The 25,607-nt window shown below is 54.5% G+C and overlaps 9 protein-coding genes across 9 annotated transcripts; 8 read left to right on the top strand and 1 right to left on the bottom strand.

Moving 5' to 3' along the window:
• The first annotated feature begins 22 nt into the window (after nt 1-22).
• Nucleotides 23-2,031, top strand: B0T26DRAFT_694861 (P-loop containing nucleoside triphosphate hydrolase protein). The gene is made up of 3 exons (XM_060441262.1): nt 23-445; nt 511-635; nt 695-2,031. The coding sequence occupies exons 1-3, from the start codon at nt 420-422 to the stop codon at nt 1,843-1,845; spliced, it is 1,302 nt and encodes a 433-aa protein (XP_060300387.1). The 5' UTR covers nt 23-419; the 3' UTR covers nt 1,846-2,031.
• Nucleotides 2,032-3,360: 1,329 nt separating this feature from the next.
• On the top strand, nt 3,361-6,157 carry B0T26DRAFT_694859 (uncharacterized protein). The gene is made up of 3 exons (XM_060441261.1): nt 3,361-3,498; nt 3,589-3,988; nt 4,055-6,157. The coding sequence occupies exons 1-3, from the start codon at nt 3,464-3,466 to the stop codon at nt 5,666-5,668; spliced, it is 2,049 nt and encodes a 682-aa protein (XP_060300386.1). The 5' UTR covers nt 3,361-3,463; the 3' UTR covers nt 5,669-6,157.
• B0T26DRAFT_672183 (heterokaryon incompatibility protein-domain-containing protein) lies at nt 6,121-6,582 on the top strand (the record flags this gene model as incomplete). Its single annotated transcript, XM_060439417.1, has 3 exons — nt 6,121-6,133; nt 6,177-6,217; nt 6,319-6,582. 3 exons carry the CDS (start codon nt 6,121-6,123, stop codon nt 6,580-6,582), a joined length of 318 nt encoding a protein of 105 aa, XP_060300385.1.
• Nucleotides 6,583-7,077: 495 nt separating this feature from the next.
• Nucleotides 7,078-7,876, top strand: B0T26DRAFT_747842 (uncharacterized protein; the record flags this gene model as incomplete). Its single annotated transcript, XM_060444886.1, has 3 exons — nt 7,078-7,254; nt 7,334-7,472; nt 7,548-7,876. 3 exons carry the CDS (start codon nt 7,078-7,080, stop codon nt 7,874-7,876), a joined length of 645 nt encoding a protein of 214 aa, XP_060300384.1.
• Nucleotides 7,877-9,028: 1,152 nt separating this feature from the next.
• B0T26DRAFT_138922 (glycoside hydrolase family 61 protein) lies at nt 9,029-10,185 on the top strand. Its single transcript, XM_060433391.1, has 2 exons — nt 9,029-9,360; nt 9,424-10,185. Exons 1-2 carry the CDS (start codon nt 9,257-9,259, stop codon nt 10,013-10,015), a joined length of 696 nt encoding a protein of 231 aa, XP_060300383.1. The 5' UTR covers nt 9,029-9,256; the 3' UTR covers nt 10,016-10,185.
• A 2,659-nt stretch (nt 10,186-12,844) lies between these two features.
• On the top strand, nt 12,845-13,470 carry B0T26DRAFT_747839 (uncharacterized protein; the record flags this gene model as incomplete). Its single annotated transcript, XM_060444885.1, has 3 exons — nt 12,845-13,071; nt 13,163-13,314; nt 13,406-13,470. The coding sequence occupies 3 exons, from the start codon at nt 12,845-12,847 to the stop codon at nt 13,468-13,470; spliced, it is 444 nt and encodes a 147-aa protein (XP_060300382.1).
• Nucleotides 13,471-14,644: 1,174 nt separating this feature from the next.
• Nucleotides 14,645-16,388, top strand: B0T26DRAFT_765604 (uncharacterized protein; the record flags this gene model as incomplete). Its single annotated transcript, XM_060446464.1, has 2 exons — nt 14,645-14,762; nt 14,886-16,388. The coding sequence occupies 2 exons, from the start codon at nt 14,645-14,647 to the stop codon at nt 16,277-16,279; spliced, it is 1,512 nt and encodes a 503-aa protein (XP_060300381.1). The 3' UTR covers nt 16,280-16,388.
• A 4,248-nt stretch (nt 16,389-20,636) lies between these two features.
• On the bottom strand, nt 20,637-21,382 carry B0T26DRAFT_613812 (uncharacterized protein; the record flags this gene model as incomplete). The annotated part of the gene is made up of 2 exons (XM_060435942.1): nt 20,637-21,097; nt 21,199-21,382. Coding segments are annotated over 2 exons (645 nt in total), but the record flags the coding sequence as incomplete, so codon positions are not given.
• Nucleotides 21,383-23,967: 2,585 nt separating this feature from the next.
• On the top strand, nt 23,968-25,301 carry B0T26DRAFT_868802 (uncharacterized protein; the record flags this gene model as incomplete). The annotated part of the gene is made up of 3 exons (XM_060447875.1): nt 23,968-24,400; nt 24,508-24,761; nt 24,815-25,301. The coding sequence occupies exons 1-3, from the start codon at nt 24,182-24,184 to the stop codon at nt 25,299-25,301; spliced, it is 960 nt and encodes a 319-aa protein (XP_060300379.1). The 5' UTR covers nt 23,968-24,181.
• Between the last annotated feature and the right edge of the window lie 306 nt (nt 25,302-25,607).

Here is a 25,607-nt window from a genome sequence, read left to right as displayed (position 1 = left end):
CCAGTCACGCAGCAGAGCACCACCGAAACCGTTTTGGGGCAGCCAATCACTAAACTCAGCCACTGGTTTCCGTTCAGACACGTGTGTGAGGCCCAGTGCGCTGGCTTCCGGTTACTTCGTTCCACACCCACACCGAAAGTCCGAAACCACGCATTTCGTCCAGGTCTGCCAGGTCTGCTGCACGCTTGCGCTGAATGCTGCCCAATATCGTACCATCCTGTTTTTTCCACGCCACGCCACGAAAGCTGCCAACATGTGTCGACCAGAGATAATTAAGCGTCGGAGGGAAAAGACGGAGGGAAAAGACGCTCTGGGCGCCCGTCGCCCTTCAAGCCCGTCCTCAAGTTACTATCGTCCCTTTAAGTCGTCGGATAATTGCACGAATCGAATTATACCTGCGATAGGAATCCGCCAGGACAATGCCATCGATCCAATCACCCTTCAAGTAAGGCTTGTCGCCCGTCGCTTTCCACTTTACTGCCTAGTTACTAATAGGGGTGCCGTTCGCAGGCGCCGACGAATGCAAGATGGCATGACAATTCTCCTCCTTGGGCCAACCGGATCGGGAAAATCGTCTTTTATTCACAGAGCCACGGGATCGCCAGACGTGAAGATCGGTGACGGCACTCTTCCGTGTACGTGCAGCCTTCTCGAAGAGCGAACAAGCCGACAGAGCTAACTAGCAGACCCACAGGCACAACTGAGTGCGGAGTGTTCGAGACCATTCTCGAGTCGAAACATCGTGGTGCTGTCTCCTTGTCTTTCCTAGACACGCCCGGCTTCGACGACATTCCCATCAGGGACCTCAAGATCCTGGGCGACATAGCACGCCACCTGCGCGATCTCCCTCCGGTCTGTGGCGTCCTGCACTTCCACCGCATTACCGACAGGCGTCTCATGGGCACCAGCCGCTTCAACCTCGAAATGCTGAAGACTATAACGGGCGAGGGCTTCTCGGATCGCGTCGCTTTCGTCACGACGATGTGGGACACGATTCCCGCCGACTTGCTGCCGCGGTACGAGGCCTTGGTCAGGGAGCTCAAGGAGTACCACATGAACCTGCCCGGAAGCCGCACGTTCAAGTTTGACCACGAAGACGACGACGACGGTGCCGAGAACAGCCACAGCCAGATCCTCGCGCACTTTGTTGAGTTGGACGACGCCGACGAAGACAGGCGGCAGCTCCAGCTTGTGAGCGAGCTGGACAGTCTGGGGGGCGATATCGAGTACACGACGGCAGCGCAGACTATTGTGCAGAGGGCACAGCGGGGATATCCATCATCTTTGCGATCGGTAGAACTCGGCGACACAATGGAGAGCTTGGAAAGACGGGATGTCTCGCGGTCTTCAACCCTCGTGAGCATAAACGAAGAAGGCGCAGCGGATGACCAACCGCGACAGCAGTCGTGGACGTCAATACCGTCGATGCACCACCCAATGGCGAACCAGCTCCCTCCTTGGGAGCGGGTGGGACATTCAAGACACGTCGCACTCGCTCAGGAACGCCGCGCCACGGCTTTGAGAGCATCTGAGCAACGAAATGCCGAGGTTTCTCAGCAAGACGGCATGAGAACATCGAGCGACTCGGCTCGAGAACAAGGCGCAGACGATGTGGAGCGATTTGACCAGGACACGATCGTGCCAAGTCCTGAGCCGTTACGGCAACCGCTCCGAGCCAAGACACCCCCGACCGTGCTGAGCGAGCCCGAGATGACGGCGTCTATTCTGAGCGAGCAGAAACCAGGGAAAAACGCCGCGGTGCCGCGGCAGGAAGCAGCCACATCCACAGTCAGACGGGTGTTGGTTTTGCTCTGCTTTTGTTTTCCCGGCAAGTCTGATGCATAGAACGGGCCCTGTTCTGCGCGTGTATATACTGCAAGTTTGGGCGAGGATTTCTAATGGGTGAATAACACAAATTATACTTCATACCTCGGCTACGCCGTCCACTAGTCTTGTTAAAGGTCGAGAACGGTGAGGAGATTCCCGTCTTTTGGACACGCTCGAACATCATACGAATTAAAAATAAAAACATACCTCCTTTCCGTTTTGTTTTGTTTATACGAGACCGGTGTCATTGTGGTAAATGCAAGCGTAAGGAAGGTTCTCTTTCAAATACAGAATAGTATTAGCTGGTAAATAAAGCCTATCCAGTAAGCCAGTTGGGTAGGAAATGAAAGAAACAAATACAGGACAACCCAATAGATCATTCACTAATGTAGAAGAAGAGCCCGCCCTCCCTCTCCCTCTCCCTCTCCCCCTTTCTCCATGCACTGCAATACCCAACAGGCCAACCACTCCAGGCTAACCACGTACCTCTCATACTGGTAATCCCAATAAGCCAACCGCCTCTTACACAAGCGAACCACCTCTCACACAAGTCAGCTCGATCGTCTGAGCAGTCCACTATGTCCTCCCATGCTTGCGAAAGCTGTAGCGGAGGGAAACCTCTACTGCCGCCGGTTCCTTCGGGCGAGGAGGCGCTTCAAGCTGAAGCTACCACCAACGACGGCAGCCACGATGACGGCAACTGCAATGCCTGTAACCACGCCGAGCTCTTCTGCGACGCCCTCGTAGCCGCGCCGTAAGGCGTTGGTATGAGATCTGCAGCGAACCCAATATTGAGCCGCCCGAGGAGTTTTGGGACCAGAACTGCGGATCGTCAATGCTCGACGATCCTAGCGAGGCCGGGGACTCGGACTAGCCGCGGTCGCCCAGGGCGGCGCCGCCGAATGCGCCCAAGCGCAATAAGCAAAGAACTCGACAGAATCGCCTTTCTAACGCATATTGCTAGTAAGAAATAATTCTTACAGTCATACTTCTTAGGCCAAAAGTATCAAGCTCACATTCATAATTATTCAGAGGCTATGGTGTAGATTCCACTTCGAATTAGGCCTTCTTCGCTAATTTAATGATATTACACCTCTAATTAGCGCGGCATTGAAGAGGTGGAATAGCACCACAGCACAATAAGAAACACCACAAAAAGCAGGTCTAGGGCGAGCCGTAGGTTCAGGGGAAAGATGTAAGATCGATGTTATCTGGAAAAGAAGAGGGCCCTTACTCTGTGTAGAAAAGTGACTTCAACCCCCCTGTATTTCAAGCGTGTTCCTTGTCAATTTCCCCTGCAACAAGTCCAGGCACGATGCTTTTAAATCCCGGGAGAGAGGAATTTCATCGTCATATGTACAGGCCGCCGCTCTGCAGCCGCCCTGCGCCACCCTGATTAATGTGTGCTTACTATTCCTGATTCGGGGGTTCCCGTGCCGTAAAGGGACAGCGCTAATGCTGAGAAAGGGATAGTGTAGTATTTGAGACGCGAAATATTGGTTCAGCCGCAACATCGCCACCGCCTCCTTCCACATTTCCAGTTGGTCTTCGTTCGAGGAAAGGCTGCAAAGCACGAATAATTACTATCCGATACTTACTATCCGCAAACACCACTCGCCAGGGGCCTCATCTCGAGATGAATGCAACCACGGACTCAACCACAGGATGGATGTAAGCGCCCCCTGTCTGTCTGTCTGTCTGTCTGTCTGGTTGAACGCCGTCTAATTGTGCAATTACACCCTGACACAAACTTGCATCCAGGCCCGAGCCAGACACGCGAGGAACCTTCCGGCTGGTCGTTAGCTGTCTCGCTACTCTGTCGCTTTGTGTATATACAGCGCTGCATTTGAACGTCCTTCCGGGGCATCCCGAATCGCCGGGGCATCCCGAATCGCTAGCAAAGTCAACCCCTCGGCCGTCCACCGAAGCCTCCAGCAACACGCTCTTCGCTCGATTGAAAAGAGCCCTCAACATCAAACCCAAACCCCGCCTAGCCGAGGTAAAGTCTCTGCGAGCCCCTTTCTCGACGATTTTCGTAGCAAAGACCAAATGGGTACTTCTCGGCATGTTCGCCCCCGAGTTGGTTGTTTACACGGCCTGGTCACAGTGGAGGACCGCGAGGAAACTGACAGGTATTGTCACGACGCATCTGCAGGACCAAGTAGGTCCCCCTGTAGAGTTTCCGCAAAATCCGTGCAGCCAGTCACAGCAACTAACATGTCCCCAGTATCCACCCGAAGAGCAGGACAAGCTTGAATGGACAATGACGCACAGCTACTTTGCCGTCATGGGCGGGTTTGCAGTCGAAACCAACGACCTCGGAGAAGACGCATATGTCCCCGGTTCGCCACGGCTGCACTTGAGCGCCAACGGAGTCGCGATTCTGGCCGAACTGGGCCATCTCCCCCGGCTGTCTCGAGACTTTATCCTCGACAAGAGCAAGGCCGACCACCTGGCCAAGACTCTTGTGCTGGTACAGGCTGGCTGGCTTATCGTACAGTGCATCGGTAGGGCCGCCGCGCAGGTGCCAATCACCCTGCTCGAGATCAACACGGTGGCACATGTGGCCTGCGCGGTCATTGTCTACTTTCTGTGGTGGGACAAGCCCCTCGATGTGCGGCATCCCGTGGTACTGACTGGGGAATGGAAACGGCCTCTCACCGCCATGATGTGGATGCTCGGTAACGCGCAAGAAATCAAAGCCGGCCGCACAGCTTGGACTCGGCCTCCAGAGTTTGAAAGTCTTCTGCACCTTGTCCCTCGCCACACGAACCTGCCCCTGACCGTTGAGGAGGATCGAGCAGACGGGTCGGCACAACCGCCTCGCCAAGAGGGGATGGAGATGAAGCCCCAGCCGACTACACCACCCGACAAAAATAGTTCTGCTGCCAATACCGCTCGAACCGTGACACCCTGGGACTTGACTGCCCAGCTCCATATCTCTCGCCGCGGAGCCAGCTCTGGTCAGGTCGAGACACAAATCCTACGGGCGACAAGGGACCCTCAGCTCTTTGTCGCCTCCAACGACCCTGCACGGTTGCTCAAGAACATTTCTCTCCGCGCCGGCGAAGTGATGTTCCCTTTCGGCTTTGCCCCGAACCCGTCGAGCAGCCGCTTCAAGAAGCGGAACGTTTCAAAATCAAAGGTGCCACGCTACTACAAGCCGCCAGTCAAAGTCGACATCGATCGGTGCGCCACGGCGCGGTGGGGGCTCGCGTGCAAGGCGTTGCAGGAAAACGAGGCCATCTGGACACGGTACCGGCGAGAAGCCTTGACCCGCTCGCTCGAGCCCGGCGGTCAGCACGTAATCTACGAGTACCCCGGGGCGCTGCTCGACCGTACGTTCCTCGACATGGCGGTGGACAACTGGCCGGGGCGCAGCCTGCTGCCGCACTCGACCAAGTACACTGGCTACGTCTTCTTCTCGCTGTGCGTGCTCGTGTACGGCGGCATCCACGCCAGCGCGTGGAACCACTACTTCCCGACCGACACGGAACAACTGCTACTACGCGTGTCGGCCGTCTACGTCGGCTGCTCGGGCCTGTTGTTGCTCGTGGTCAAGGCCGCCGACTGGTTCGTGGACTGGGTCCGCGACACCTTTTGGCAGGACATGGACGCCGACATGTGCGAGGGCGGCCTGTTCAGCTGCTGCGTCGATTGTGCCCTCGTCTGCAGCGGTGCTCTCCTCGCCATGGTCCCGCTCTACGCTCTCTTCGCGGCCGGCACGGCTTACGTAGTCACGCGGTTCTACCTAGTCCTCGAAGCGTTTCTCAGCCTCCGGGACCAACCCGTCGCCGTGTACCTGACGCCCAGATGGTCGCAGTATTTTGCGCATGTCTGAGCGGGTTTCTCGTTGACATTCTGGCCAGGACAGCTAGCAGCGAATATTACTATACTTACTTGCAAATTAGAGACATTTTCACCGATGTCCATATCTTTGCTCATAATTATACGAGTGCGGATGCGCTCGGGGATTGCGATCAATGATTGGTTACCGCACCAAGACAAATTGGTTACCGCACCAAGACCATGGTCGAGATGATGATTATGCCCGGTGATGTCTTGGGTAATAATGCGCGGCAAAATAAGACGTCACGTACCAGACCAAGCAGAGAGGCAGGATCATACCCGAGGTGTCTGGCCAATGCCCTCCCGTCCGATAAACTGGCGCTCACTCTACTACAACGACCAACACTGACAGCAGACAAAAGGCAGATGTCCATCAAAGTCATCAACACGGCCTGTTGTTGTTAGGATGCCGTCTGCAGATACGCCACCGCCAGGCGAGCAATCATGAGCAAGACGAGTTCAGCATCTATCAGCCCCCCCCCCCCCCCCCCCCCCAACAGTGCTGATTTCCGATATCTGGTCCTTCAGCCTGGCCGCAACAGTGAGGATCTTGTCTGCACTCTCCATGTGGCCAGTCTCTAGTCTGCTCCAGCTCCAGCCTTTGATGCAATCTCATACGTCTAGGGCGACGACGAAATCTAGGGCAACGACGAAAAGAACCAAAGGATCTTGTGCAACGGCGAGAGAGTTCGCATCACGGCCAACTTGCGAGCGGCTCTGTCGCGCTTCCGAAAGCCCGACCAGCCGCGCACTCTGTGGGCCGACTCGATCTGCATCAACCAGGAGGATGTCGGGGAACGCTTCCGGCAGGTGTCGCTCATGGCGCAGATCTACACCAAGGCCGAAACCGTCCCGGCCATTTTGGCGACGACGACGGCGGCCACGCACCCGCCGCCAGCTCCCTGATCGCCGAGATCGGCACCATGATCCAGAACACCCTCGCCACGCTGGACTATTCTCACAACTGCTTCCCGTTTCTTGGCAAGGAGCAGCATAAAAGTATCCTGGCCGATAAGCGTCTGGACTCGCTGAAGGCTCTGACGACTACCCCGTGGTCTGGCCGCGGATGGGTTGTCCAGGAAGTAGGGTTCGCCAAGAAGGTCGTCATCCTTCGGGGCAGTGCCGAAATCAGCTAGAGTATGCTGCTAATTCAGTGTCATACCTGTGTCATGCGGAGAACAGACGTCGACTAGAGGGACTTTGCAGATTTGTGTGATATACACGTGAGGATCTTCGACCAGTGATGGAAGACGAAACTGCAGAGCTTCTGCGTCAGCGGAGCGTGACAGAAGCGCCCCGATCTGTAGAACATACTGCGTCACGCCAAGCTCTTGGGCATGAAGGACGAGCGGGACCGACTCTACGCCTTTGTCCCCCTCTTCAATTCGATCGCGCGACTCAATGCCGCAGCGGTCTGGAGATCGCCCGGGCTACACAACCCCCTGTCTCAAGGCCTACTCCGACTTCGCGCACAGCCATGTCAGTGACACGAGCGACATCACGATACTTCACTCGGTCCAGCACACGGACGACACAGCCAGCGACGATACCATAGCCTCATGGGTTCCGCGCTGGAATGTCACCGTTTTCTCCACATAGCATGCATCTACCACGTTGCCAATCCCATGATCACCCCGGCCTGCCCGGACGATGCCAGCGAAGCCTGGGCGACTCTGCTGGTGTAGATCTTCATGCAGCCGTCGAGGGTGCAGCTGGCCTTTTGGAAGTTGACGCTGTCGCCCTCCTTGAGCAGGGACAGGTGGAAGCCCAGCACCCCCCGACACGGGATACTCGCGGTGAAGGACGTTCTCTTTGACCACATTCGGTTCAAGTCTGGCCCCTGAGATCCACCGAAACAATCTACACCATAGCGTCGATCTGGCAGCGCCTCAAGTACGATAACACAACCATCGTGACCACAGCCGCATCTCCTTATCCGCCAGCCCACATCACGCTGGCGTTCATGATGGCGCTGTGCACTGGCATATGGCTGTGCACTGGCATGTGGTGTGGCGACGCGGCGAGCTGGAGTGACTGGACAGCCAAGTGCGACGGCTACGTGGCCTTCTTCGGTGGCAGCGCCTGTCCCGAGCACCGCGCCGCGCCGCGGAGGCACAACTGCAGGACTTTGCCAGCTACTACACGTACAACCGGCGGATCGCGGCGACTGAGCGCGGACACTTCGGCATGGCGCCGCTGACGGCCCGCGAGGGCGACGTGTTTCGTTCATGCATGTTGGCAGCATGTTGGCGGCATGATGGAGAGAAAGCACCAGGCGGCAGGGCAGATAAACATGACTTCATGTGAGGCGATTGCGTGCTCGATTGCAGACACGGACAAGAATGTGCAGCCTGTTTTTCTTTCAACACCAATATCGATTCTTCTTCTCTCTAATCAAACATCTACTCGTATTTGGCTTGGCATTTTTCTACTTGGACGACAATGCCCCCATTCACCAATGTCCGTTGCAGTGCTGGCACTCAAAGCCCCTTCAACCTCCACTTCTAGGTCAATCCATGAAGATTTTCTGACAAGAATTTGACTGGCACCCAAAGCCCCTTCAACCTTCACTTCCAAGTCAATCCTTGAAGAGTTTCTGACAAGAATTTGAGGAGCCACCACGCATAGCAGAGCCGCGTTTTCCGTATGTCACAAAAGTCTACCCCCATGCTCACTTGCCTTCTGCTTCGGTCCTCTGGAACATCGGAGCGCCACATCCAGCAGACGGCCGCCGCAAGGATCTGGTCAATGTAGCCCCTGGGTTTAGTTACTGTGTGCCAAAACCCGGAAATACAGATAAACTGGAGATTGCCAATGTGGTGTGCGCACGTTTCGTCTGTAGAGGTCTTGGACGGTCACGCGCGTGCCGTTGAACGCAACGAAAAGGCGGGCAATATGGAACGGCTCTTGTGCCTTCCAGAAGCCGCTCGTTCCTACGACCCGCACTTCATTTCCCACGGACGTGGTGATTAGTCCAAAGCCACGCACACGGCCGCTTGCCTCTCGGCATATGACCATCCGTTCACATATACCCGCGCAGGTTCTTCTGTCTGCCCCACGCCCCTATACTGTGCTGACCAAAAAACGTCATGCTGGTCGGGGACGCAATATCGCAGCAGAACCTTCGGCGCTTCTTTCCGGTATTACGGGACGCCAGCACGGCACCTGGAACCCCCCCCCCCCCCCTGCGGCGCGGCGCGGGTACGCGTAGATTAACATTGATGGGCGTTTACCTGCCGACGAGCCCTTTTCCCACCAGTCGCTGGCCGGCAAACACATCATGCGTGGATAAAAAGGGCGCACTAAACACACCCCGGCACGGCCATATTAGCCGCCAAAACCCATGGATGGTTCGGGAGCTGGGGAACCTGGGGAATCCTAGCGGGGGAGGCGTTTTCTCACCTAGTATTGGCCTAGAGGCTCCGAGCTGTCCCCATGGGGTAGGTAGGTGCGCTTCGAGAAGTGGGATATAACTCATTGATGCACCGCGTCATGTCGTCCTAGTCGTCTTGACTCTTCAACCGCACTGCACCGCTTCCTTCTCTATCTGTGCCACCGTCACAGCCCCGACAATCCCATAATGCTGTTCACATCTCTCTTCGGCACCGTCGCCGTGTATGCGGCGGGCGCGGCTGCCCATGGCGCCGTCACCGGCTACGTGATCGCCGGCAAGAGCTACCCCGGGTGAGCATCATCATGCGTTTTGACCTCTGAAACACCGGCCCGCTGACTGTTCGCGTCGTGCAGGTACCAGGGCTTCTCGCCCGGCAACTCCAAGAACGTGATCCAGCGGCAGTGGCCCGACTACAACCCGATAATGTCGGTGACGGACGCCAAGATACGGTGCAACGGCGGGACGTCGGCGACGCTCAACGCGTCGGTGGCGCCGGGCGAGTCGGTGGCGGCCATCTGGGGCCAGTGGACGCACAGCCAGGGGCCGATCCTGGTGTGGATGTACAAGTGCGCGGGGGCGTTCGCGTCGTGCGACGGGTCGGGCGCCGGCTGGTTCAAGATCGACGAGGCCGGCTTCCACGGCGACGGCACCAAGGTGTTCCTCGACACGGAGACGCCCTCGGGCTGGGACATCGCCAAGCTTGTCGGCGGCAACAAGCAGTGGGCCAGCACCATCCCCGCCGGCCTCGCCCCCGGAAACTACCTGCTCCGCCACGAGCTCATCGCCCTGCACCAGGCCAACACCCCGCAGTTCTACCCCGAGTGCGCCCAGGTCGTCGTCACCGGCTCCGGCTCCGCCCAGCCCGACGCGTCTTACAAGACGTCCATCCCCGGCTACGCCAAGCAGTCCGACCCCAACATTAGGGTATGTAATTGCTCACGTTAACCGACACTCGTCTCGCGTGCTAACCCGCTCTCCTAGGTCAACATCAACGACCACACCCTCCCCCAGAAGTACGTCTGCCCCGGCCCGGCCGTGTACAAGGGCGCCGCCAAGACGGCGCGCGAGTTCTCCGCATAATAGAGCGGACGTCATCAGCGCAGGATCGGTCAGGCATAAGCGGCGGCCCCGGTGGTCATAAGCAGCGGCGGCCCCGGTGGTCATAAGCAGCGGCGGCCCCGGTGGTCATAAGCAGCGGCGGCCCCGGTGGTCGAGGTTTCTCTCATCACATCATGTATATAGTGTAGCTCGAGCTAGGGAAATCTGATTTTGCGCGGCATCTGCATGTCATTATTTTCAACCAATGCCATAAAATTAGTCATCTTTTTGGACCTCTCTCTGGGAAAAGCTCACTGTGGTAGGGACTCGGAGGTCTGCACGAGAGTGTTGTGTATTGGCCGTAGGCTGGAGGCTGTTTCAGCACATTCGCCTAATCATTTCCGTGCATGTTATCGCAGCTCGTAGTTACCAAGGTGCGCTTCAATTTCGTGGAAAACGGTTGCCAACACTATCAGGTGCAACCTGTCATGGATTCCAGCTGCTTACGTCCCAGTCGGTCGCAGGAAATAGACCCTGTCCGGGCGCAGCAGTGTGGCTACCTACCTAGATACAGTACCTGCTGAGCTCACGAGCCACACACCCGCGTGCTCACGCCTACTACTTGTATTTACGGGTAGTCTCTCTGTGCGGTCTCTCTTTTGTATAAACAACTGGACCTTTTCCTTCATGAAATAGCTTTTAAATTGCATACCTTTCTCAATGCACTTTCCTGGCTATTTTCCACGTAAGAGTTCTCGTCTTAGTACCTAAAAAGGTAATTACCCAAGGTAGTAACTTGGATTCGAGAGCATCGGGGCTGGGAAGGAAAGGTACCTACCTGGGTACACGTTGTACCACGCAGTTGCCCAACAAATGCAATAGATGCTTAACGGCTGCCCAATGATTGCTCTCCTCATGGCAGACGCACTCGGATATTGTTTGCGCATACAGAGCCCCGCTGTAGGAGCCAATCCCTAAACATTTACAAACGGCCTCAGTATTCTACAACTCGTCGTAAAAGGGAGGCTTTTCAGTGATGTAATAGCGATTTGAATCCCTATTTTAGAATCTAGATCCTAGATTCTTAGAAGCCCATCTAATCACCCTCTCGAAATACCTATTAAAAACCTTCATTTGCCCAGCAGAGCTAGTCATGGACGAAGCCACAAATGTCCCAACCTACATCTATCAGCCCCCCTCGAAACGAGTCGCCAACCTCAACAAAAGCCCTGCCGGTTCTTCGGAGCTTTGGTTATAGGCAGCCCATGCCGCGGGTAGAGAGAGACGGTTCTCTCTGTGACGAGTGCTTCGCTCTTGCCTCATTCTGCCTGCCTAGGGCTAGTATTACACATGAATCGATTGAGGATAGGGATGAGTACCTCTATGATGGACAGCTCCAGACACTTCAAGACCAAGCGCGAGGCCGATCTTCAGAGGCGGGGAGTGCACAGAAATGCTCCCTTCATGCTTCTCTGCAGAACATGGCAAGCTCGGGTGGGAGCTTCTTCACTCTTCAAGGCCGGGACGGCGACGGGTTCAGCCTGTGGACTTGCCACTTCGACTTCAACCTAGGCCACCAGTCTGGTGGCGGTGGGCCCAATTCAGCGAGTTTCGAATCCCCAAGGTCCATTAGCACTCAGGCGGCTGCTGGTCCTGTAACGCTCCACTTTACCGACTACGGCATGATATCGGAGTGCTGCGAGGCGATGAAAGGCGAACCGGCGCGTGAAAAACACGTCCTCGTCTGGCCAGCAAAAAGCGACACTGGAATGGGACGGCCCACGGCTAGCCAGGACGACAGCTAGGGGCCGCGGGATTCATTCAACGTGTTGTGAGTTTGGTGCCTCATAGTGGAGGACTTCTCGACGAAGCAACTCACGTTCGAAGATGTTTGCGCTGCAAGCGAGCGCTGCAAGCGCTACAAGCGTTGCGCTGCACAGTTGGAACAGTATTTTGATCTCGAAGTGGACAATTGTCTCACAGCCAGCAGAACGCTTATTGCGCAAGACTGCCATGTCCAGGGGCTTGTCCAGGTTTACTTGTAGGCAGCGGTAATCTAATTTGCGAGCGGCGTAATCTACTTGAGATAGTGCCGCTCGCCCGCTTCGAGCTTGCGCGGCAATTTACCCGGCCGCGGCCTCCGGCAGCGCCGCGCCCCTGTCTTCTCTGTCCATAATCAACGAGCCTGGAAGTGAACATCCCCCGCGACACCCAACGATAAGGCTTCCAGAGTTCTTAGCATCGTGTCGGCGATGGGGCTTAGGGAGCGTCTTGGCATGGTAGCGTATCAGCCACCCTCCTTTGCACGCCGACTCGACCAGCGCTCAAACCAATCAAGGCCGCAACCCGACACAAAATGGTTCGGCACAGTTTCCGAACTCGTCAAGGCTAACCGGGAACTATATAGATAACCGCGGACCATCCCACCACAACCTGTCTTGCGAGGCACACCGCGGCCCTGGTAACCCCCTTTTCTCGCCCAAATTAGAGCGACGCAGTCCGAGTTGATCTTCCAACCGAGCGCTGCGACTCCACGAATAGAACAAGAATCACGTAGATTGAATGGCCTGGAGCTGTCCATGCACCCGCACTCGTCGGTTTCGAGAAAATGATTCATATATCTATATCGCTCGCGTGCGTGCAGAGTCGCAGAGGATGTCAACTGCATTTCCAAACCTTTAGACAGCACTCCAACTTGGAACCCGGCAGTGCCCAAGCAGAAGACCCCAGCTCAACATGAGATTCCCGCTCCGCCTAGTCGCCGCAGGGCTCGCCGCCGCTGGCTCCGGCATGACCGAAAACTTCATCGGGTCCTGCGACGCCAGCACCGTCCAAGTCAGCGGGCGCATTCTCACAGCCAGCTGCCGCAACATTTTCGGGGCGCTCCGGTGCTCGAGGCTCGACCTCGGCCAGTGCCTCAAGAATACGTACGGGTCGCTGCAGGCGGACCCGGCCGGGACTGGGTCAGTGGTATTTACTGTACTTTGACAGCCGTCACGACTTTGCGTCTGGTCTGCAGGGTTAAGCAGAAGACTGGCTGATGACGCGAAACAGGCCACACTTTGGAGACCAGTGCGTCGAGTGCAGCAACTCCAAGACTTTGGGTGGCATCCTGCTGGGTGACAACCCGTCGCTGGTGCACTGCCAGTGCGACCCCGGCACGGGCGCGTCGCAGGCGAGCTGGCCGACAGCCATCTTTGACCTGAGTGAGCCACAACCGCGGTCGGTCGATCGAATGTGAAAATGGTGGCCTGGGCGAGGTCAAAGACGATACTGACATTGGCTTAATTACACTAGACACGGTCGTCGACAACAACAACGGGGTGCTGGAGTGCTATCGGACAAAGGGGAGCCCGTGCTAGGGATGGGAGATGGACATGATGTGGAAGCGGTTTAAAGATGGGGTTGTTTCGGATTGGGGTATAGCGAACGATCAATTCCGGCTGCAGACAGAGAGTCAGAGGCAGTAAGAAACTAGAAAATCCCGGAACTAATTCCTGGGCTCGAGTGATGAGGGGGGTGGCATGGTGCCGTGTCTTACAGACAACTCCAACGCTGGGTATGCTGTGCAGGGGAGTTGGCATTATGATCAGCTTCGTTTTTTTCGCCGCCAATGGACGGTGGTTGCTTCGGATCCTACGGGGCCAGACCAAGCGAGATGCACAGCGTCGTCAAGTCATTAACCTTTTATTTCACTTACCTAGACAGTGGCTGTGATGCCTAAGTGTCGATGCTTTTCCATTGGGCGCTTTCGTATGGATCAAGAATCTTGAGGCGCAGAGGCAGGCTAGCCAGGAGCGGGCTTGATGTGGAGTGAGCTGTTGGCTTGGCCTCAGCTGGCGGCGGCGGTTACCACTATGGATGGCGGTTGGGTGCCGCGTATTCGCTTCATGATGGCCTGGGTTGGTGTATTCGTGCCGCAGCTCGACGGCGACCAAGTAAAGTGATTATGGATGTTCAAATCCACATTGGTTGGCAGTCAGAGACCATGGGCTGGCAGCCTCGAAACAGTACGCCGCCAGGTTTGGGGCCGCCCGCAAAACAAGCGCATGTTTATCTGCAGGGAAACGAGACCATGGAGCCCGTCATCTGGCCCGAGTCACCGCGAATGGGCGGAGATGGGGTTTCATGCCACGCCAGATCCACCCGTATACGCAAATACGAGCGTACCTGACGGTTTGTGAGATTTGTGAAAAGGCCGATGCTCACAAACGTGATAATTACGCGGCGGTCCTGACCGCACTCCAGCCAGCGGCCCACCAAAGTCAACCCAAGCAACGCCCTCCACTGGGCTTGATGTTTCGGCCCAAAGGAATTGCTGTTTGGCCAAAATTTTAAAGAGAAACAGCCTTGGGCCCCAATAGAAAATATGCCCAATCTCTACCTATATAGCCGCTGCAACTCCCACTAAAAGCACGCCGACATACGTACCTCGTTACCCAGGTACCTGCCTTGCCCAACTAACATCCTCATCCAACTACTCTTACCAATTTACTGCAAGCAGCTCTCATTATATTAACCATCGTCTGATTCCACATGGCTGCCCAAACTCGTCGCGTCAACCATACGTTTTATCAATGCCCCCCAAAGGAATATGAGCCACGGGCCATCGTGACTCTTCCGGCCGACGATGGGCTCGTGTTCGAATATTCCGGTATGTGGATCTGGGAAAAGAAGATCTATCAAAGCCGTGAAGGAATCCCCATATTTCGAGACTGCCACAAGTGCCGCCGTCTCACTTACCTATGGGATGAGGGAACCAAGTGCCCATATGAAGGTTGCAGCCATGATTCGTACGAGAAAGAGGGTGCTAGGGACTGCTTCAAATGTCGCATCCTCGCCTACAAGGAAGCTATTGAAGAAAACTTCAATCCCCTCACGCAAGAAAAATCGCTGGACAAAGGCAAGCTTGTTCTGTTGGCGTCACGGGCGGGTAAGATGCTCCAGGAAGACCAATTGATACCTCATTATTGGAGGTGTTTAAACTCGCCCGAGTGCAAGCATATGAACACGTTCAGGAGGCCATTTGATGAAGCTCGCAGAGCCAAGGTCAAATGCTCGAGTTGCGGTTTTCGCTTCCACAACTCGTGCTACGTCTTCAACCGCTTCGGTATCGCCATTGGATCCGCGGACGGCACTGTGATGGTGAGAGGGGGGCCTTCCTATTTCGAATGGGTTTATCGAATCCACAAAAATTCTAGAGAGGATTGCGGTCATGTTCGGCAAGAATGGAGCTGCGACATGTGCGACAAACGGCGTTTCGAAGACGAGCCCAAGCTGGCAAAGTTGTTCAATAAAAGAGATAAGAAGAAGAGTTATGTGCTACTAGCCGGCAGGGATTACGCCGAGCAGGGTTTTGATGAACTGATCGAGGATCTAGATAAGCAGGTTGTTCTCTACAAAGAGGAGGAATCAAAGCTTCGCGAGAAGATTTCCGAACTAAGCGGGGGGCGGCCCTACAACAGCAAGGAGGCGGAAAGACGGGACGATGTTACCAAACAACTGCAGGAGGAGTGTTCAGCCCTGAACAATCTACAGGTGGTCCGACGTGTTCGAGAAGCGGAATCGGCAGAGACTAAAAATTCCAAAGCTAAACGGGGCGGGAAGAGCAATTTCTCAAAACCCTCAAAGCTTTTCTCCGGAAAGATTCCTCCGGCGGCCCCTAAGCCCCCGACCGCCAAAACTGTCCCTCCGAGACAGCCTGCAACCGATTCACAGTTTTACGGCGAAGGATACCTGTCCGACGAGTACGTCGACGAATATTCCGACGAGGATAGCCATTTAACGCCGCAGGAGATCCATAGGCGACCACATGTCAACATTGAAGTCAACGATACAGGGCGGTATTATTATCAAGAACCAGGCTACAGTTATCCCAGCGGCAGCCGTCCGCCTATGGGTGATGCAGCTTATTCTCGCGGATACGACCGCGCACCACCGCCGCCCCCCGGTTTCTCGGGAATCCCTCTTCGCCCGGCGGCCCCTTCTCGTTTCCCAGCCCCCGCTCCGCAGCCTGAGGAGCGACGGACATACGAAGAGAGGCTGAGAGATCGCACGGATCCTGCACGCCTCCCCGCACAGCCCGAGCCCAGAAGACTGTCGCCAGAAGAACAAAGCAAAGCAGAGATGGTGAAAATGAAAGAGCGTATAAATCGGAATACGGGGAGGTAGAGATGGAAAAACACGAGACCCGCAGTTGGATTTGGCTGCATTATACGACGGGAAGATAACACATCTTCGTTTTGAAGGATTCCGAGGGGAAAGGTGACGGCGGTCCCGCATAGCTTTGAGAGACCATGTTACACGCCATCTTGCTCTTCTTGGAAAGGGGTTGCTTGCTGGTCAGGACCTCCTCGCCTGTCGTTTCAGTGTGAGAATATATGCACGAGAGGAAAACAGGCATTATTGTGATTATCTCGGTAGATAGCTGGCTATTGGGCCTGGATATATATACTGCGCAGCTGGGCTGCTGTTGGTAAAATACGTGTCGGCCGTCACGTTGCTGCAATTCAAGGTGAAAATATCCAGTAGATATCGAAGGTGCCTTTGGTGCGGGGTTGGCCGAAAACCCAGTCAAATCCGTTGTCGGCCTTGATATCACCTGTAACGGGCAGGCCGGTACTTGCAACGCGCGTATCGTAATAACATAGCGCTGCATTGCAATAAAAAGTAGACCAATAGATTGGGCTTATTGAGGGCTTTTTTCTGGTTATTTTACACAGCTGTAGGTCTTGTAGTTGTAGAATTGCGGTTGAAAAAGACTTTTCCTAAATTACTGCTAACTACCTCCCCTATTTTCCAATATAGCCAACACCGCCAGTACAACTTCTCAGAAATAGGCCTCCAATAGACAGCCCACCGTTGCTCAAGAGAGCTTGTAGGGGGCATATCTCCAATACCCTCGCGCCAAATTTGAATGAACTTAACGATCGATGTTGTGTTCCGTGGAAGCTGGTAAAGCCGTGGAGGCCGGTTATTTGAAGTCGAGTTTAAGGTGACTGGTACGAGCGGAGAGAGTATTGGCTGGCCTAAAGACTACGGGAGAGGAGGTGTAATAGGTTGTGGAGGAGAGCCCTGGTCTTGATTTTGTGTGTGATGGAATTGTTACGAGGTATACCTGCCGTTAGGAGTAATAGAAATATTCCAACTAAGGTGGCTAAAATTGTCGATTTTCCGCTCAAGGCGCTCGAGGCGCTCAACGACCTCATAATATATTTGTATACTAAGGTGGTCGGTAGCTGAGAGCTATATTATTAAAGTCGGAGCTTTTCCGAGATAGCCGGTATATATTACAATCACTCGACTGTTAGGGTCGTCTGTCTGTAAGGGAGCCGGGCTCCACAGATGCTGGGGTTGGTAATTATGAAGAATGTCACGAACTCCCCTGGCACTGGGCGCAGCGCGCCCTGGTGGGGCACCGGGATCGGGAGCGGGGTAGTGGGGCCTCAGGCCACCACACGCTAGCGGGCCCGAGGGCATACGGGGAGCAGTTCGGGCCTGGCCCGAACTGGGGAAACATCATTTCCGGGCCTGCCCTCATTAGCCAGTCATAGATAGATATATACGACGACCGTGGCACCGGTCTTAGATAGTTCTTGCTTGGTTCCTCAAGCAAGCAATACACATTCACTGCACTCATACACTTTGAGTGGCATTCTAATTTGACTGTATTACCTGTGCGATAGGAGCTTGCCCTTTGTTCTATCTTCATAATTACCAACCCCAGCATCCTGGGGAGCCCGTGCTCCCTTACAGACAGACGACCGTAACAGTCGAGTGGTTTGTAATACAACGCCAAAAAAAAACCAAAGATGAGGGCGTGTGTGTGTGTGTCTGTGTAAGTGGCCGGCTTCTTGAAGGTCTTGCCTGCTGTGTAGGTGGTCCGTGCGCCCGCGACACCCATATATCGCTTTATATTTCATTCATGTTCCGCACTACTATTCCCTTAACTTTTCTCTCGTTGCACTCTTTGATGTAGTATAATTCCACGGCTCTTGGCCTCAGCTAGTAGTCGTCCCCATAAAGATGCAAACCTGGAATGTGAATGTGACCTTGAAGAGAATTTTGCCAAACTCAGAATCCCTAGCCAAAGGCAAACAAAGGACTTTTATACGTACTCTCCTAGTTTCTATTTTCACGTACGAACAAGAACTCTTGATCTCATTCATTCAGTTACGTCTATATTCCGCAATATTTGCCTTTTGAACGAATACGTGGGTAAATTTCTGCGTTGGAAGACGATATAATTAATATTGCCTGCCTCACCCGTTCTCGATGTGCCCAAACTTCAGATTCATTTGTCAGATTTTTGAGCCTTGATCTTAGAGGCATCCAAGGCGACGAAATATTCTTCCTCGAGCTTTTCGTACACCCCCATACAAAAAGTCTGTGTGCACAGGCCACCCCACTGACATCCACGATCTGACACTTCATTCTTCAACCATCCTTTTCTTACTCAACTTACTAGCTACCGAGATAAAAATAATATCAAAATGAAGCCTAAAGACAGGTTTTTGATAATTTGGTATACCAGCCCCTGGCCCGGCGCACTGCAAGGCGCCGGCGGGGCACAGACTCCAAGAGCGCCCGAATAAACTCCTCATCTATAGCTACCCACGCCTCCTTAATCCACATAATCACAAGAGCTCTTTCAGCCTCGTTATCCTTCAGGTCCTCAAATTCAGGGTGCATTTCATACACCAGGTCCTTCAAACGCTTCCAAACATGCTCGATTGGGTTCAAATCGGGGCTGTGAGGTGGCCAGTCGATCAGCTCGATACCGTGCCCTGCGAGGTACGCCTTGGAATCGCGAGAAGTGTGGATGGAAGCATTATCTTGTTGAAAAAACCTTCCCTCAGCCTCGCCGGACTGCAGGTGAGGAAGCAGACCTTCCTCCAGCGCCCAAATATAGCTCAAAGAGCTATATCCTCCTCGGGGGGAGTCTGGACCCCTCTCCATAAAGATAAGCTCCGTTTTTCCAGTCATCCAGATCGCTGCCCACACCATAAAGCCAAAAGAGGCAGCTTGTTGGGTCTTCTAGACCATGCGCTTATCAAATTTCTCGTGGTTGTAACGAAAAACCCACCCAGAACCTTTATCTGGGTCGTTCTGGATCGAGCATTCGTCGGTATAAGTTGCCTCTATAAGCTCGGTCTCTCGCGGGAGCCAGGAGCGGTAATGGCCAAATCTGCGGCGTGCATCGTTTTCTGTAAGCTTTGGCCTCTCTGGGGAACGCCAGTGCCCTATGCTGGACGCGTCGATAATGAGTCGGAGTCCGTTGATAGAGATAGAGACGCCATCTTAGCCTAAAAGACGGCGGAGAGTTTCCTACTTGATTTTGGGATCCTTTCGAACGTAACGAAGTACTTTACGCTTATCCGCAGTACTGAAATTTACCGGGTAGCTACTTCTAGGGAGCGAACCCAAGGTTTTGTGGTCTAGTAAACGTTTCAAGGTCCTGTTAGTAGTGTTGCGGTGGACGCGATGGTCGCGCGCAACCTGGGCCTTAGTTGTACCGGCCAGAACTGCCGTGACAAGGAAGAACGCAATTCTTTCAATAGCTCCTGGTTAGGGCCGCAATTTCCGCTTATTTCTGTGTCAAAAGCTCTGGAATTGAGCGCCATTGTGGAAAGTTATGGGTGGTTGAAGAAAGAGGGTGTTTTTGACGCGTCGCGAGATTTGATGGTGGGGTGGTCAATGCACACAGACTTTTTGGCAGGGATTGTAGTTGTGCCACACGCGCTTCATTGTTCCGTAGGTCAGCTGGGGCATGTGCTCAATGGGGACCAGGTCAACAAGGTAATCTTCGTCGTCGTTCTCGTCCTTATTGCCCCCCTCGCTTTCGCCGTCCCCCTCGCTTTCGCCGTCCCCCTCGCTTTCGCCGTCCCCCTCGCTTTCGCCGTCCCCCTCGCTTTCGCCGTCCCCCTCGCTTTCGCCGTCCCCCTCGCTTTCGCCGTCCCCCTCGCTTTCGCCGTCCCCCTCGCTTTCGCCGTCCCCCTCGCTTTCGCCGTCCCCCTCGCTTTCGCCGTCCCCCTCGCTTTCGCCGTCCCCCTCGCTTTCGCCGTCCCCCTCGCTTTCGCCGTCCCCCTCGCTTTCGCCGTCCCCCTCGCTTTCGCCGTCCCCCTCGCTTTCGCCGTCCCCCTCGCTTTCGCCGTCCCCCTCGCTTTCGCCGTCCCCCTCGCTTTCGCCGTCCCCCTCGCTACCCGGGTCGTCGTACTGAAAGTCGGGGAGGGGCTGTGATCTCCGGCCTCGGCGCGGCGGCGCACCTCGCATTGATAAGCCTCGTGGGCGTCTTTGCGGCGCTGTTTCTTGTCTTCCATTTTGCGCCAAATTTCGTCACATTTTTTTTAGCGTAGGCCTCTTCGTCGAGGATAATTTCGGCGCTGTCAAGATTGGAGCAAAAGTGTGAGCTCCGCTCGTTTACGAAACTGCGCTGAACAGGAGTGAGGTAGTCGCCAAAGTCGAGTAGTATGCCAGGGCCTCGCCAGTTACGTTCGGCATGCGATTGATAGTGGGTGAAGCCTATTCGGTGGAAGAATTCGAGCTGGCGTTCAACGGCGTTGAGCTCCTTGGGTGCCTGCGGAACAAATTCGTAGACTAAGCCAAAATACGTCTCGTCGCGGCTGAAGTATGACAGTGACGTCTTATCCTTGCGATCCCATGTATCCCTGTTTATTCTCGAGTTCACGATTCGAATATCCTCTCCATGAAGCTGTACCCACCCAAAGCACTTACGGATGCGCGTGTCCGAGATGGACATGGTCTCCCTATACTTTGGATGTAGCACATCGAATTTTCGAGCACGTCTGCCCTGGTCGGAAAGGGCGTGTAGGCATGACAGGACGTCGTTATAATCACGCCTCAATTTTCGGGCCGGGATGCTGACACCGGGCGGGAAGGACTGGCGAAGACCAGCGCACACCTTCTCGAGCACGGCAACTGTGCAGGCTTCGAGCTCCAATGGCCAGAGCTCCTCAACGCGCTCGTCCACTGTGGGTATATTCCATCCCATAGCATCCACTAACGGCTCCGATTCGAAGAACTAGACGGCCGGCGAGAAGTCATAGTTGTGTCAGTCATGGTATTATTACGTACGCAAGTAGGTTCAGGCAAAGAACAAATAATCTTCAGCGTAAAGTCTTGACCGTTTTCGCCGAACCTAGCGCGTGCAACAAGGCCTTCGCGACTGTTGCCCAAGTGTCCTTTTCGCTGCAGCCTTCGAGCGGCATCGGCGAGGGGGAAGTGGCGCAGCTTCGGTGCCAGGAAGTTAGACCACTAGGTGTCAGACTGTGAATTAGGAATTGCCCGCCATGGATGGCACTGTGCATCTGCACAGCTGTGCAGTTGTTGCCCGCAAAAAAAAAAGCAAGGCGAAACCGGGCAATTCAGAAAGAGACGGAGAAGGGAAAATCGAGAAATCAGGGAAACGCAATCTTTCGAGAGAATCGAACTCTTCCTGTCCCGCTTGTTCCGCACGCCCGAGTCTGTTGCACGATGCTGAGTTTCAGCCGGCACCCGCTCATAGAGTATTGCCGACGGGGTTCTGGCTGGAGGGTCAGAGGGCGGGGGATGGGCAATCGTCTTGCGCCTCCCCACTGCGACGCCAGACCGGCTCCGGGAACTTCCGGGCAGAAACGCAGCACCACCAACCCAGCGCCAGTCATGATGAAGCCGTATCGGGACCCAGATTCTTTGCCATATGTCTGAACCTGTCACAATGGCCACACCCATTCCTCTTTGCTGGTACCACAATCATCCGGGGTGTCCATTTGGTGGAAAGTCCTGTATCTCCTGGGGCCAGATTGCGATATATTGCTTTGCCAACCACCTTTTGGGAAGGGCTGCAGATGGACCAGTCTGGGCAAAACTTGGAGTCGGCGCCCCGCTCGCCGCTCCATAGATGTCCTCGTCTTTTCGGGGAAAGCTTAAGCAATGTATTCGCCTTTTCCAGCGCGGCGTTGATGTGAGGCCACATGTACTTGGTCAAGACATTATCGAGTGACCTCTCACGATATTAGCTCGAGTTCCATTGGATCCGAGTGCTGCGGGTCTGTCTTCGGAGGGTTATCCCACTCCTTGTCCACAACGTGCTTGAAGATATTGTGTAGTGTGTAGTGTGTCGTAGTTGAAATCTTCCCGGTTCTCCCAGCTCGGACTAATATGGGTCCATTCTTCTACTTTGGTGTTGGGCCCCTTTGGCAGCTTCGATGAATCAACCTTTATGAGTTGGCGGCTTAGCTCTGTTAGGATTGTTGCGTGCCCGGCCATATTGCTGATGTGCTCGTAGTTTGCCGTTGGGTCAGCGAACAGCTATCACGACGTTTCCCAAGCTTCGTTAGAAAAAAGGAACATGAGAGGGAAACAAGACGTTGTAGATAGAAGATGCCTTGTTAATTGATGTTGATGCTGCGTCTTCCACCCGTCGTGATGCGTGTATCAGGGAAACAGAGTGAGGCTAAATGCATTTTCTAGTCCCATACTACCATCTCCAACGCTATAGGCATTCTGTTTAGTATAGCTGCAGGATCTTGGGGCATCTTCTCGGCCGGGCCCCGCTTGATTCACATGAGACTCAACGGGAAGTAGCCCATGAGGCAAATATTGGTGTTAGGGGACCTCGCGGGGCCCCTAAAACCACAGCATTTCCTGCTAATCGGACCTTACTGCCACCAGAATAAAGGCCATTGCCTCCTTTTCCGCCAACATGCATAGCAAGGCAAGGCAGCTAAGGTTGGTAGGTACCTTAGGTACTTTCCGAGTAACCCGGTTCTTTGCAATTGGCTACCTTGGGGAGGCATCTCCATAGATCCTAGGTAGGTACCTTAATTACCGTGGTTATCCACCTATCGTGCCGGTTTCAACTCGGAATTGAATTGAATTTCTGAGCGCCAGCAAAGAGTAAATTGGATGACGCACACCAACACATTCAGGTGGCCATCGTGCGAACCTGCGGCGCCGTTGGGTGCGTTGGGTGTGTTGGTCCCGCTGGGTCGGTACGTTGTTGGCGAGCAGTTACCGGCAGTCTAAGAGCTAGCAAGCAACAGGACATGTGCCACAACCTCAATGAGGGACAATCTAACCCCCTAGGTGAAGCCATCAGCTCGAGCTTATTCTAAGACAAGGGATCACTGGCTGGGCCGCAAATGGCCGCGTTTTGGCCCCCTTTGATGCCGTCTCTGCCCAATGACTAGCCAGGACCGGGCTGGAGGAGGGGAGCTCCTCAGATGCCTCTTGAGGCGTGGTCTCAGAGGGAGCGCATTTCCTGCACCGACTGCATCTATCTCTATCTACGCCAATAGGTAGCAAAAGTGCTCATCTGATGGAACTAAGAAGACGTGGGGAGGGATTCAACTATAATTAGTTCATAATTATCCGAGACCACTGGAATTTGCGCCCAGGTATTAAACTAATAACCCCCGCCAGAAAACTCAGCCTTTCCAATGTCCTGCATCTCTCATAACCCCCTTCAACGAACACCAAGCTCACGGCAGTGAAATTCGCATCTCCACCTTCGTGCATTCTCGTAAACACCGAGTGAGAGGGAGGGAAGGCGGGCCTGCCTCAACTTGACACAGCCTACGCCTTAGAAACAGAGGTGAGGGGGCACTCTGGTCCCGCCATTTTATTTATTTATAAAGCCTTGCTGCCACCATTTTCTTGAAATGCGGCATCCCGTTTCAGGTAGAATTGGCGGAACTGGAACATTGACGCGGTCGGCATCTACACAGCTGTAAAGCACTGTGCAACTAGCCTAGCTGGGTGAGGATACGTTAGGCTTTGCACTGTGCTTGCCGCACGTCTCCCACATAACGCACGCACCCGCCACTCGCACAGACAGCACCTAACAACGCCCTTCTATTGTCGGCCAACGGGGAAAAAAAAAGCTTTCACGCGCCAGAGCCTTCGTGAAAACGGTCGGCTCACCGCAAGTTCGCTGCCAAATGGCACAACCCCTCTTCTCCGTCTTATCATTTTCTAATTCCGTCGTCGCCCAGTTCCACTGTCGCCTCGCAACAACCAACCTGCCTGCCACGCAGCACAGCACAGTGCACGGGGCAAAATTGGGAAGCCACCATGTCGCAGTCAGTGTTGCTGCCTCCGTTCTTGTCCAATGACCCCATGGAAGGCGACCCACCCTGCAGCTGGTCAGACTTCTTGGAGCCCAAGCTTCGTTGCTTTCCTAGACCCGATGATGCCAAACTTCCCCATCTTGAGTGTCTGGGAAACGGAATTGAAGGTTTGGTTGCGAAACTGCAGTTTGACGACGGCGGTCAGGTCTTCGCGCTGAAGATTGTTAGTCCGTCCTTTACTTTCATGATTACCTCTTCCCACGACCCCACATCGGTTGCTCCCCGCCGACCCCAGTTGCTGACCGATATTTCCACATTGGCGACATGCAGTTCTTCGATTCCGAGCCAATTGACCAATCGAGCATGGAAGCACGCGTCAAAACTATCTGGTCCCTTGAACGTGAGGCCCGCACCGTAGCCATCCTCGAGAAGGTGTGTGCCGGGCTCCGTCAATCGTCTCCGTTGCCCATCAACGTCCTAGCCCACAAAAGGTCGCCGGACGACGCCATAGAATACCTCCCTTCTCTGCTGAAGGGCGACGGGATCGAGTCTTCGACGCGCTGCCCTGGCATCAGAGAGTCCCGGTATCAGCCGCCGACACGCGCATCCGAAAATGTTCTGGCTGGATGCGAGTCAGCGCAGCCGAGATTGCATATCTGAACCGTAGCGCCGCCATCCCCGGTTGGGACCGCAAAGACTACCGCGATCACCGGGGCTCTTTGGAATTCCATCGCGAGGCGGGCCATTTTGCCCTGGTTTATGAGTACATCCCGGCTGCAAAGACCGAGATGGATCCTGTGAAACGCCAGCTTGACTTCTTCAGCCAGATAGGCTTCGGCCGTTGCCAACCCATGAATCCATGTAATTGGCAGGGTCCAGGCTTCTTGATCGACTTCGGCGATTACAACACTCCCATTGACGAGTGGTTTTCTAAGATCAACTACAGGGCCCATCGCGAGGACCCCGAGGCCATAGTCGATCCAACAGCTTACGATCGCCGAATGGACGAGTTGTGGGAAGCCGAGAAGGAAAGGAACGGCGGCAAAGGTGACTTGTTGACCGACGACGACGGCCAAAAGATATCACACACCTGGATGCCCCCGAAACAAAGCCCAGGAAACTGAAAGCAATTTGGGCCGCATATAAAGAGCAGAAGGAAGCGTACCTTCACGCCCTGGACGCTACCAAGAAGAATCGGGCCAACCTCCCTAAGCCTTGAGTATATTGTTTTATATTTTCTTCTCCCTTTCCCTTTTCCCTTTCCCCTTCTCCCTTTTTCCCTTTTCCCTTTTCCCTTTCACTTTTGTGTTATTTAGAATGTAATTAGGGGCGTGGTGAGTGCGGGAGGGGGTGAGCCACTGTGAACTAAACTCAATTCTTCCTTTTCTCAAAACCCCAGAATGAAGCACAACTTGTTTCATGTACATGTC

The sequence above is a fragment of the Lasiosphaeria miniovina genome (genome assembly GCF_030549165.1).
Source record: "Lasiosphaeria miniovina strain SMH2392-1A chromosome Unknown B0T26scaffold_2, whole genome shotgun sequence".
Lineage (NCBI taxonomy): Eukaryota > Fungi > Ascomycota > Sordariomycetes > Sordariales > Lasiosphaeriaceae > Lasiosphaeria > Lasiosphaeria miniovina.
Note: the sequence above shows the minus strand (reverse complement) of the source record. Positions and strands in the feature narration are given on the sequence as shown.

Coding starts and splice junctions, on each gene's coding strand:
- B0T26DRAFT_694859 (XM_060441261.1), top strand. CDS start 3,464: ATGAATGCAACCACGGACTCAACCACAGGATGGAT. Junction 3,499..3,588: donor GACTCAACCACAGGATGGAT/GTAAGCGCCCCC, acceptor ACTTGCATCCAG/GCCCGAGCCAGACACGCGAG. Junction 3,989..4,054: donor CGACGCATCTGCAGGACCAA/GTAGGTCCCCCT, acceptor ACATGTCCCCAG/TATCCACCCGAAGAGCAGGA.
- B0T26DRAFT_694861 (XM_060441262.1), top strand. CDS start 420: ATGCCATCGATCCAATCACCCTTCAA. Junction 446..510: donor TCGATCCAATCACCCTTCAA/GTAAGGCTTGTC, acceptor TGCCGTTCGCAG/GCGCCGACGAATGCAAGATG. Junction 636..694: donor CGGTGACGGCACTCTTCCGT/GTACGTGCAGCC, acceptor GCAGACCCACAG/GCACAACTGAGTGCGGAGTG.
- B0T26DRAFT_138922 (XM_060433391.1), top strand. CDS start 9,257: ATGCTGTTCACATCTCTCTTCGGCACCGTCGCCGTGTATGCGGCGGGC. Junction 9,361..9,423: donor GCCGGCAAGAGCTACCCCGG/GTGAGCATCATC, acceptor CGCGTCGTGCAG/GTACCAGGGCTTCTCGCCCG.